The sequence below is a fragment of the Nomascus leucogenys genome, chromosome 2 (assembly GCF_006542625.1).
Source record: "Nomascus leucogenys isolate Asia chromosome 2, Asia_NLE_v1, whole genome shotgun sequence".
NCBI classification, from domain to species: Eukaryota; Metazoa; Chordata; class Mammalia; order Primates; family Hylobatidae; genus Nomascus; species Nomascus leucogenys.
This window is the reverse complement of record NC_044382.1, coordinates 68167421-68179474: the sequence shown is the minus strand read 5'-3', so window position 1 is coordinate 68179474 and position 12054 is coordinate 68167421. Positions and strand designations below refer to the sequence as shown.

At 34.9% G+C, this 12054-nt stretch overlaps 1 protein-coding gene across 1 annotated transcript in view; it reads right to left on the bottom strand.

The window, feature by feature from the left end:
* The window catches only part of C2H16orf97 (chromosome 2 C16orf97 homolog), a 47070-nt gene that overhangs the window by 29118 nt on the left and 5898 nt on the right, over window positions 1-12054 (bottom strand). The window contains 1 exon segment of the mRNA XM_012504728.1: window positions 2391-2451. Coding sequence (XP_012360182.1) covers window positions 2391-2451 — 61 coding nt within the window.

Here is a 12054-nt window from a genome sequence, read left to right as displayed (position 1 = left end):
ACAGTACAGTGTAGTGGTCAGGTTCACGCTATGCAAAATATTCACTTTTAATCTTCACAACCACTCAGTGAAGTGAGTATTAATAATATCACCACTCTATCACTACTTCTGTGCTTTTTGGCTAAGATCAAGTGTCGTAATATCACTACCCTAGAGATGAAGAAATTAGTGCATAGAGTTGGCTAAAATTAAAAATATATGTAATAAAAATAAATATATACAGAAGTTCAAATACACCTTATAACCCCAGTAAGTAAAGATGCACTTTCTGAGAAGTATGCAGTAAACTTTGCCATCTACTTCTTATAAAAACTGGCAAACTTTTTCTATAAAGGGTCAGATAGTAAATATTTTAGGCTTTGCAGATCAAATAGTCTCTGTCATAACTAATCAACTCTGTTGCTGTAGGGCAAAAGCAACCCTAGATAATAACTAAATGAATGGGCATGGATGCATTCTAATAAAACTTCATTTGCAAAATCAGGCGAGAGGCCAGATGGGACCCACAGCCATAGTTTGCTGACTGTGTTCTAGATAATAGACTCCTTCCAGGCTCAGCATTATTTCCAACAGGTATAAATGCAATCTCTAGTAAATGCAATCTGATTCCAGAATGTAAGTTGGTCATGAACTTCAATAGGAAACAAGACCATCTTCTGCTCCTCTCCTAAGCATTAACTAGCTCTGCTAGATGATTATTCAGCCACAGCTCAAACATCTCTAGCAACAGAAAGCTCATGCCTGCACAATTTACTCATTTTCATTAAGGGACAGATGAAGATTTGGAGCACTTTTGTATTAAGATTTGTTTGTTTGACTCATATAACACAAAATTTATAACTTTCCAAATATTGAAATCTTAATAAAGTGAACACCTTCTGTCCAAGAAGGTGCTTGAAAATTTTTTCTGCTGAGCAGGCTTGTGTGGGGTATCCTAAAAATATTCAGACCAGTGAACATATCAGACTTTAAAATAAACTCTCACCCAGCTGGAAGGATTAGTAACACTGATTTTATTTGCATTGCTCCAGTGAAAAAGCATGTATGAAATACATATGCATGCATATGGCAGGTATACCTACTCAGACTATTTTTTCTATTGTTTCCTTAGAATAAGAATAATAACCAGAGAAATTAAATTTACCTTGAATTTCCACAGATAGTAAAGTTTCCTACAACAACACCTACCCATCTTTCTTTTTATCCAAATAGTCTATCAACACATATTTATAAGCATCTACATTGTGCTTGATTCTGAGAAAGAAACAAATACACATACATATTATAGTGTGACCTTAACATCTAGCTGGAGAGACAAGGCATAAGGTTGCAAAAATTTACAAACCTGCATATGGCCTCTTGGTCCCATGCCAGTCAGAGCACTTCTGAGAACTTTTGCTGAAACTCAAGTGCTAGATCAGCTCTTAGAAATGTTACTAGTGTAAAAGGCTGTATGATGAATATATTTTTATTTTGGCCAAATATAATAATGATGATTTGCATTTATATATTGCTTTGTAAACTTTTAAGTCACTTTAATTTGTATTATTTTTATATACCCTCCTTGTGTAAAAGAGATATGGTAAGCAATATTATCCCCACTTTATAGATCAGGAAACAGAGATCCAAAAGGGTGTTTTTGCCCAAGGACACAAGGTAAGCAAATGGTAGTACTGTAACTAAAACACATCACCTGGTCTCTAACTATTAGCCATTCCCATTAGACAAAGCTATCTCTCCCCTGACAATATAGATTAAACATTTATGAATGCTGCTGGAGTTCCAGTAATACAGGCTTGGGTTCTAATCAAGGCTGGAAAGAACAGAAAGTCTCTCAAGCCAGCTCAAATGAAAGATGGAATGTATGTAACAGAACCATTTGGAGCACAAAAGCCATAGGGGCAGGTTTTATAGACATGAAAATTCTCAGTAATAGATAATTCTCAGTAATAGAAGAATCTCCCTCCATCTCTCAGGGTGGCCTCTCCCATTTCTGCTTCTTGGTCTCTATCTCTCACCCACCAGCTACTTCTTAAAAATGGCCTGATCTGGCCACCAGCCACTGACCTGAATCTAGAGGCTCTGCTGCCCAGGCTCTCCTTCTATGACAATTGCCTCTAATTATCCTAGTTCAATTACTGGGACAGAAAACCTGGACCTTCACCAAATCTTTCATGGTGAAGGGTTGAGCGTGAGGTTTATCCTGCATGTCCTTACAGAGGCTGCAGGCAGGTTCAGCAAATCGACCTTCTTCATGGGTTTATTGAAAAAAGTAAATGAAATGTTCCAACTAAGGCACTTACAACAAGAGTAACAATAGCCTGAGACATAGCAAAAGGCCAATAAATAATTACTCCAGTTAAGCTGCACCAAATATTTATTTTACTTACGTGAATTCAACCATGAGAATCTTGCACTGGAATGGAGGTGTCCAGGGAACACAGAGGCAGACTATAACAAAGATGGAAGAGACTCGTTAATCACTCCAAGAAAACAGCTGGTAATAGCCAAACCCCTTTTAAAATTCACCCCTCCAACCCCCTCCCCCGACCTCAACAGGAATAACTGAAAGTAATTAAGAGTGGATGCTAAAATGGAAAGGAGATTTAGGGTATGTGTGGCTATAAAAGTTGGGTTAATGGCCACCAGATGTGAAGCTCTCTGCTTCTTCCACCTCCTCTTTATTTCTCCATGCCTGTGTTGACCCATCCTTATTGGATATCAAAGAAAGAGCTCTAACTTTTAACCACTTCCTAGTGCCTGGCACACATTTAAAATAAGTGTATATTCAATGAAAAAAAATGAAATGAATGAATGGACAAACAAAAGAGAAGTCCAGGGCTCTCTGCCATCATTGTATAGGATGCCTGCAGGAAACTTTCAGAGTCATTCTGACTTTAGAAAACCTGAAAGTATGAGGGAGTTGACACCCCACAAGGCCACCCTTATCCAGTGAGGGACAGAAGCTGGTGGGAAGATAAACCTCCCCTCTGAGGTGCATTCCTCATGGCTCCTCTGTGAATCTCTAAGGGATCCACTCCAGTTGTTCACAATAGTGAACAGCTTGATAATCACCTTTACTTAGCTTTTCCTCCTTTCCTTCCACTCCAACAATGCCCCACTCTTGTTCTGTGAGAACACTTCCCAAAATAAACCAACTGCATGGAAACAACTGTGCCAGGATCTGTTTTTGTTTGTTTGATTGAGGCTTTTTTTTTGTGGGGGGGGCACTATGGGGGGGAAGGGGATGGGATGTATATCACACTTATGAAATCATTTGCTTGTATTTTCTCCTCTCAGTATATACTCTCCCTGCGTATTTCATTCTCTCCTGTGGATTTACCACCACCTACATTCCGTTGATTTCCAAATCTATAGCTGTAGCCAAGACCTCCTTGCTGAGTCTTAGACAAGTCAACTAGGTTTTACATAAGAAATTTGACTTCAATATGTGTAAAAGTGAATGTTCCAGCTCACCACCTACCGTCTTCCTTCTGCTATATTACACATTTCTATCCAAGGTATCACCATAAAGCTTATTATTTGGATTAAAAAATGCATACATGCTTGAATTTTTATTCTCCCCTGTATTGACTATATGTTCCAGCAGTGAGCTCAGGCTAGAGGGAGGAAATGAGCTGCAATTGCAATAGACAAATCTAAGGTTCCAGTACTTGGAAAAGAGAGCGCAGGCATATTTGAGATAGATTTGGGGAATAAATGCTCCTGCAAATGAGCAGAACAAAGAAGACTTAGAGTACTTACTGGTTTTTTCCTACTCACATAGCAAGATCATGGTTGAGATAGGCTGGAATCCTGGATTGCTGACTACTCTCTGGTCCAATATTCTTTTCACTATACAATTCTGTTTTGTCCTGAATTTTTAAAAGTTTTTTTCCTGGAAATTTTAGAAGAAGCTCAAGGTAGCTAGGAAGCTACCCTTTTGGAGTAGCAATTATGTCAAAGTACAATCCAGTTAAAACCCATTAGATCGAAAAAAAGCTGGTCAAGGAAGCAGAGAGCAGGACCCATCAAATCTGCAGAATGGAGCTATGAACTAAACTGTTTACAGACCCTCGTGAAAACCAACTGTAATTCTTGTCCTTGAGCTCCAAAAGATGCCCTCATATCCTACCAATACTGTTTATTTCCTTTCTTTGGAATCAGAGCTGAAATCAAAGAGGCCTCTTAAATCTTGACCTAGTATATTTCAAAATGCCATAGTTTCTTTTTATGACATTCAAATTAAATCTCTAAATTGAAAGTTTTGTAAGGTGCTAATTACAGCTAGACATTTATTATTTTGTTTGTATGATTTTATCTAACTTGTGGCCCATGAAATTATCCTGCATATGGATACCAAAGGGCAAATATTAATCTTTGACCACATATAAAATAATGAATATATAATAGACATCTCCTACATAATAAATATGTTGAAATGTATAAGGTGTACAGCTCATATGAATTCTAACAACTTTTCAATTATTTCATGGAAATCTTAATAATGAGAGAGTTAAATTATTTGAGTTGAGATTTTTTTCCAGTTGGTCTATTTATCTTTTTTAGAATAGGGTACATGTCTTCCAACCCCTCTAATGTTTATAAAAATCATCCAATAACATATTGGGTTACATTCTTTCTTATAACACCTTCGGACAACTTTCAACTTGGGATGTTTTAGCTAAAATGCAGCTTAAGTTATTTTAATAGAGAAGGGTAACTTGCTATTGGAGCAGTTAACTGTTACTCAATTTGTCATAATTTGGATAATTGGGAAAGTGTTTAACATATTTTAAAGGAAAAGAACATTTTAAACAAATTAGTTGCAAAACTAACATACAAATATGCTAACTGCAAAGAACTCCTACCTGCTTATTAGGTGAGTTATTAAAATATTATTGCATGTGCTATCCCCAAGTTAGCACTTACAGAATTTGATAACATTAATATTCTACCTTTAAAGTGCTATGCTTAGCACTTTGCAATTTATAACATGATGTAATCTCATAGTGATATTAATAGAAGTTAAAATTTGTTTAATGCTAAGTGCTTTACATGATACATCATTAGATCCTCAACAGCACTTCATGAAGTATGTTTATCATTATCTCTAAATTATAAATGAGGAAACTGCAGCTAAGAGAAGGTGAGAAACTTACTCAAATCTGCCAATTACAGATATATAAACTCTTTAATTCAACAATCCCACTTCTGGGATATTTTCCTACTGATACTTGCAAATATGTAAAATTACTTATGTATAAGACCATTAACTTCCACACTGTAACAGAAGAGACTGGAAACAATATTATGTTCATAAATAGGTTAAATAAATTATAACATATCCAATAGATATATCTCACAACTGGAAAAAATAAAAACAATAAAGGAGCCTTCTATGTGTACATAGAGAATGGTCTTCAGGATAAATTTTTAAGCAAAAAAAGAAAAGTGCAATATGATGTATATAAAATGCCACCTTTTGTGTAAAATATGAATTTCTATGTTTTGTCTTCAATTTCATAAGTCTGGAATATACGTAAGAAACTAAGAACAGTGGGTACCTATTGGTGCATGTCACAGGGAGGGGGTGGCAGGGGGAACTAGGCAGATATATGACAGAGTTAAGACAAAGACGTGTCACTGTTTGAAATTTTTAAATAAATTACTGGGTTTTAACACATGTGAGTGTATTCCCTGGCAAAATTTGCATGAAAAACGAAAGGAAATAAGAAATGGAGTGGGGAAAGATAGGCAGGGTAAGCAGGAGAGAAATTCCCCAAAATGACACAGCCAGCAAGGACCACAGTCAGGTTTCAAACCCTGCAGGTCACCCTAAAGCCCTGCTTTCAAGTACTGTAGAATAGTGACTCTGAGTTCTCACAATACCTCCATGAGATAGCATAAAAGAGTAAACAGAACCTGAAAAAAAAGGTGTTCTCAAGATTACACAAACATTAAAACTGCAAATATTGTTTTCTTCCTACTACACCACAGCCACAATAATGAACATGACAATTATACTGTAAAAATATTATAAAAGGTTGACTTGGTACTAATTCAACTCACTTTCCCTCCAGTATGTTTATTTCACAGGTAATTGTAGAAGACCAAAAATAAGCAAGGGGTTTTTAAAGGAAGTATTAAAGCAGACAGTCTGTGTGTTAGTTTCCTGTTGCTGCTGTAACGAATACTCCAACCTCAGTGGCTAAAGCAACACCAATCTATTATCTTACACTTCTGAAGTCCAACATAGATCTCAACAGGCTGAAATCAAGGTGTCAGCAGGGATGCATTTCTTCCTGGAGTCTTTAGAAGAGGCTCTAAAGGGCTCTCAAGAAATCCCTTTCTTGTCTTTTTCATCTTCTAGAGTCTGCTCACATTCCTTGGTTCATGGCCCCTTCCTCCATCTGCATTGCCAGCAATGGCAGGTCAAGTTATTCTCACATCATTCTGACCTGTTTCTATTTCCATATCCCGTTCTCTGATTCTCTCTTCTGCCTCCCTTTTCCATTTTTAAGCCCTTGTGATGACATTGAGCCCTTCTAGTTAATTCAGGATAATTGCCTTATCTGAAGTCAGCTGATGAACAACCTTAATTCCCCTTTGCCATGTAAGATAACATATTCACAGGTTGCAGGGATTAGGACATGGGCATCTTGGGACCATGAGTCAGGCTGCTACAGCCCCTTATGCAACTTGAAGGAGAGAAGCATGTCTGCATTGAACCGTGTATTTTATGGGATGTTAGTAGATAATACCTAAAAGTAACAGTGTGTTCCCTTGTCAAGTATGTTTGGGGAAACTGGTTTAAACCAAAACCAAGTTGCTTTACTATAGGACTGCAAAATTGTTGGTATGTTAATGTGCATGGTGAATCGCCAAGAGTATATTTTCTGAAAATATTTGACGTGGAATTCCCCTTAATAAATTTCTAAATATTGGCCCTTTCTAAAAATTTTAGAATAAAATGTTAAACATATATATTTTTTCGTTTAAGACATGGCTGTATTTTCTTTGCTAAAGTTGTATTAGATGTTTGCATTTTCATTTTTAAGTAAGATTAGGTTATAGCTTTCTTTTAGGGTGTAACTTCTATTAGGTTTTGATATTTTTTTCAAAGGAATTTGGAAGATTTGGCTTCTCGAAAATATTCTTGCATTATCTGGATAATTTAGGTGTTAGCTGCCCTTAACCGTTCAAAAAGAGTGCCCTATAAAACCATTCAGCCATAGTATCATTTTTAAATTTTTGTTCATTAATTATATATATATATATTTTTTACAACATATAATTTATACATATTAAAATTATTAGACTTCATTTTAGGGCAATTTAAGTTTAGGGAAAAATTGAGGAGAAAGTACATTGAGTTCCCATAGGCCCCTTCACTCCCCACTTCACTCCGCTATGCAATTTTCCCTATTATTAACATCTTGCATTACTGTGGTATATTTGTTTCAACTCATGAGCCAATATTGATATATTATCATTAACTGAAGTTTGTAGTTCATATTAGGATTTATTCTTTGTGTTGTACATTCTACTGGTTTTGTCAAATGTATTAATGATATGTACCCACCATTATAGTATCATACAGAATAGTTTCATTGCCCTAAAAATTCAGGGCTCCACCTCTTCATTCTCCCCTCCCCTCCCTCTGCACAAGCCCCTGGCAAATGCTGATCTTTTGACTGTCCTCATATTTGTGCCTTTTCCAGGTTTTCACATAGTTGTAATCATACAGTACATAGCCTTTTCAGATTGGCTTATTTCACTTAACAATATGCATTAATGTTCCTGCACATTTTTTTGTAGCTTGGTAACTTATTTCGTTTTATTGCAAAGTAATATTGCATTGAATGGGCTTGCGTTCATTTGTTTATTCATTCTTTCATTGAAGGACATCTTGATCATTTCTGTGTTTTGACAGTTACAAATAAAGCTATAGAGACACTAATGTACAGGTTTTTGTGTGGACATCAATTATCTATTCATTTGGCTAAATATCAAAAACAGCAGTTGCTGATTGTACTGTAAGAACATGTTGGGTTTTGAAACAACAGCCAAACTGTTTTCTAAAGTGGCTGCAGCATTTTACATTCCCACCAGGAATGAATGAGAGCTTTTGTTGCTCCACATCCTCCTTAACATTTGTCAGTGTTTTAGATTCTAGCCATTCTAACTTATAGATGAGTAGTGGTATCTCACTATTGTTTTAATTTGCAGGTCCATAGTAAACTATAATGGTAAGCATCTGTTTGTATGCTCATTTGCTACCTGCATATCTTTTTTGGTGAGATACCTATTCAGGTCTTTTGCTCATTTTTAAATTTGGCTGTTTTCTTATTGTTGCATCTTAAGAGTTCTTTATATTTTGGATACCAGTCCTTTATTAGATATGTTTTTTGCAACTATTTCCTCCCATTCTATAGTTTGTCTTTTCATTCACTTGACAGTGTGTTTGTAGAGCAATTTTTAATTTTAATGAAGTAAGTCCAACTTACTAATTTTTCTGGTGGATCACAATTGATGGATCACAATGTTGTTTTATGGATCACTAAGAAATCAATGCCAAACCCAAGGTCACCTAGATTTTTTGTTGTCTTCTAGGAGTTTTATAGTACTGTAGTTCACATTTAGGTCTATAATTTATTTGAAACTAATTTCTGCAAAAACTGTAGGATCTGTATCTAGATTCATTTTTTTGCATGTGACGTTCAGTTGTTCCAACATCATTTGTTGAAAAGACTGTTATTTTTTCATTGAATTGCCTTTGCTCTTTTGTCAAAGATCAGTTGACTACCTTTGTGTAGATCTATTTCTGGGTACTCCATTTTTTTATACCAGCGTATTTGTCTCTGTTTTCACCAATACCACAGTGTCTTGACTACTCTAGCTTTATAGTATGCCTTGAAGTTGGGTAGTGTCAGACCTCAAATTTTGTTCTTCTTCAATATTTTTTTGGCTATTCTGGGTCTTTTTTTATAATCTGCTTGTTGACAACCATAAAATGATTTGCTGGTACTTTGGTTGGTACTGTATTGAATATATTGATTAATTTGGGAAGGACTGACATCTTGATGATGTCAAGTCTTCCTATTCATGTACATGCAATATATGTTCAGTTATTTAAATATTCACTAATTTTTTCATCAAAGTTTTGTCATTTTCTTCATATAGATCTTGTATATATTTTATTAGATTTATGCCTAAGTGTTTCATTTTCTTTTATAGAGCTAATGTAAATGGTATTGTGTTTTTAATTCAAATCCCAACTGCTCCTTGCTGGTATATAGGAAATCAGTTGACTTTTGTATAGTAGCCTTGTATCCTGCAACATTTCTATAATTGCTTAATAGCTCCAGGAGTTATTTATTTATTTGTTTACTTATTTATTTATTCTTTGAAATTTTCTACATAGACAATCATGTCATCTGTGAACAAAGAAGGCTTTATTTCTTTCTCCAAACCTTTATATATTTTATCTCCTTTTCTTGTCTTATTGCATTATCTAGGGGTTCCAATATGATGCTGAATAAGAGTGGTGAAAGCAGACATTATTACCTTGTTCCTGATCTTAGAAGAATACCATCTATTTTCTCACCATTATGATGTTAGCCATTTTTTTTGTAGAACTCTTTATGAAGTTGAGGAAGTTCCCCTTTATTCCTAGTTTACTGTGAGTTTTCATGATGAATGAGTGTTGGATTTTGTTAAATGATTTTTTTTTCCGCTACTACTTATTTAATATAACTGATTATATAATTTTTCTTCTTTAGCCTATTGATGTGATAGATTATGTTCATTGACTTTTGAATGTTGAACTAGACTTTTATACCTAGAATAAATCCCACTTGGCTATGTGTATAATTCTTTATATTGTTAAATATGATTGGCTAATATCTTGTTGGAGATTTTTGCATTGATGTTTATGAGAGATATTGGTCTTTAGTTTCCTCTTTTCATAATGTTTTTGTCTAGTTTTGGTATTACGTTAATGCTGGTGTCATAGAATGAGTTAGGAAATATTCCTTCTATTTTCTGGAAGAAACTGTAAAAACGTAGTAGCATTTCTTCCTTAACTGTTTGAATTCACTAGTGAAAATATGCAGGTCTGGTGCTATCTGTTTTGGAAGGTTATTAATTATTGATTCAATTTGGTTACAGATATGGGCCTATTTAGATAATCTATTTGTCCTTGTGTGAGTTTTGGTTACATCATTCGCAAAGTTGGTTCATTTTCTCTAGGTTATCAAAGTTACATACAGTTATTCATAATCCTGGTATATTTTTAAATAGTAGATCTTTGACAAATACTTACATATATTTTCTGGTTATCGAAATAGTATGGATGCTTCCTTGATTTATCTTTGTTGAGCCAACTTTAACAATTTATCTCCTTAGGAAGTTAGTATTTTGATCTATATTTTTAAATGTATTGGCATAATGTTGCACAAAATATTTCTTCTAGCTCATCTAATCTCTTAACATTTATATTTCCAGCTTCTGTTTTATTTTAAAAGTTGTAATTCTCTTTCTTCTCATCTCTTCTTTTAAAGACTTTCAAGGAAGAGGGGGTAGTTTTAATGCTCTGAGGAGGTTTTTGGTTATTAATTGCATTTTGTTTTCTAATTTATTATATTCAGCTGCTATTATCATTAGTTATCTAATAATTTTATTTGGATTGTTTTGGTGTTATCTTTAGTTTCATAAGTTAAATATTTACTTTATTTCAATTTTTTATATCTTTCTTGTTTAATAACCAAAATATCCACGATGAGGCTACATACTTTTGTAAATGATTTGTAACCTTGGGTTTGTGTTGCTCTAAGGTTTGTATGTTATAGGATTTCTTAATATTTTCTTTATGGTAATATGATAAATATTGACAAATGTTTCCATAATAAAAAAGAACATGTCTTTGCTATAGATTATACAGTTTTGCATATATTTATTACATGTGCTGGTTAATAGTTTCCATTTCTTACTTTGCTTTCTCTTCACTTTCACTACATTTAAAGATCTAATTCTCTTCACTTTCTAGAAACACCTTTTAGAGATTTTTTACTTCAGAAGTCTAAACCCAGAGGATCCAGACATATGACCAATCATATTAGATTTTCAAAGTTTGTCCTAGCTGCCTTTCTCAGATGGAAGAATGTGTGATTGTTCTGATGGCCACTGGCAGTTTCCTGCCGAGGGAACACAGACTGATTGTTTACTGTATAAACGAGTTGCTGGGACACACTGAATTTTCTGGGGTAGAATTTGATCTCCACACAATATAAACAGCAAAGCAGAAAAAGGGGAAAAAATTTATTTTCTTCTGTGTTTCCAAGGAATGAGATCTCAAAGGCGACAATGTAGCCATCCCATGAAACAGCCAATAAACACTCAACAGCCAACATCTCATCTAGATTCTTTCTCTGTAATATCCTCATCAACCTACTACTCTGCCTCCCACCATCATCTCTGGTCTGTCTCAAGGCCTAATTAATTCAGACCAGGGCCTGTATAAGAACTTCCTAACTGATGGTTCTGCTTTCTGTCTCTGTTCCTTCCTGTCATTTAACCCCAATAACCTATATTCCTAAAGCACTACTCTGAGAACAGCGTTCCCTTAAAATCTCCCTACACGATGAAGCCAAAACTTCTTAGACACCAGATTTCCTTGAGAATAGGACCAGCCCTCCTTTCTAGCCTTTTCAACCTACCCCTTTCCATTAACCCTTATGACATCCCAGTCATAAACTCATGAACTGCATACCCATTTTTTACTTTGTCATCATGAAACATTGTCAAGCTGAAATCTTTTGTTTCCTACATTAGAAATTGGGATACCTAAAGTCATGGTTCCATAAGTACCTTGTGATGTACTAGGCATTGTAGTGAATGTTCTACATGTATTATCTTCACTTAATCTTCACAACATTTCGATGCAATAGGCATTGTTATTATCACTGGCCATTTAACACACAAGGGCATGGACACTTAGAGCAGCAAAGTCTGAATCCAATGCATACTTGGTTAAGTGTTATGCTGTACTCT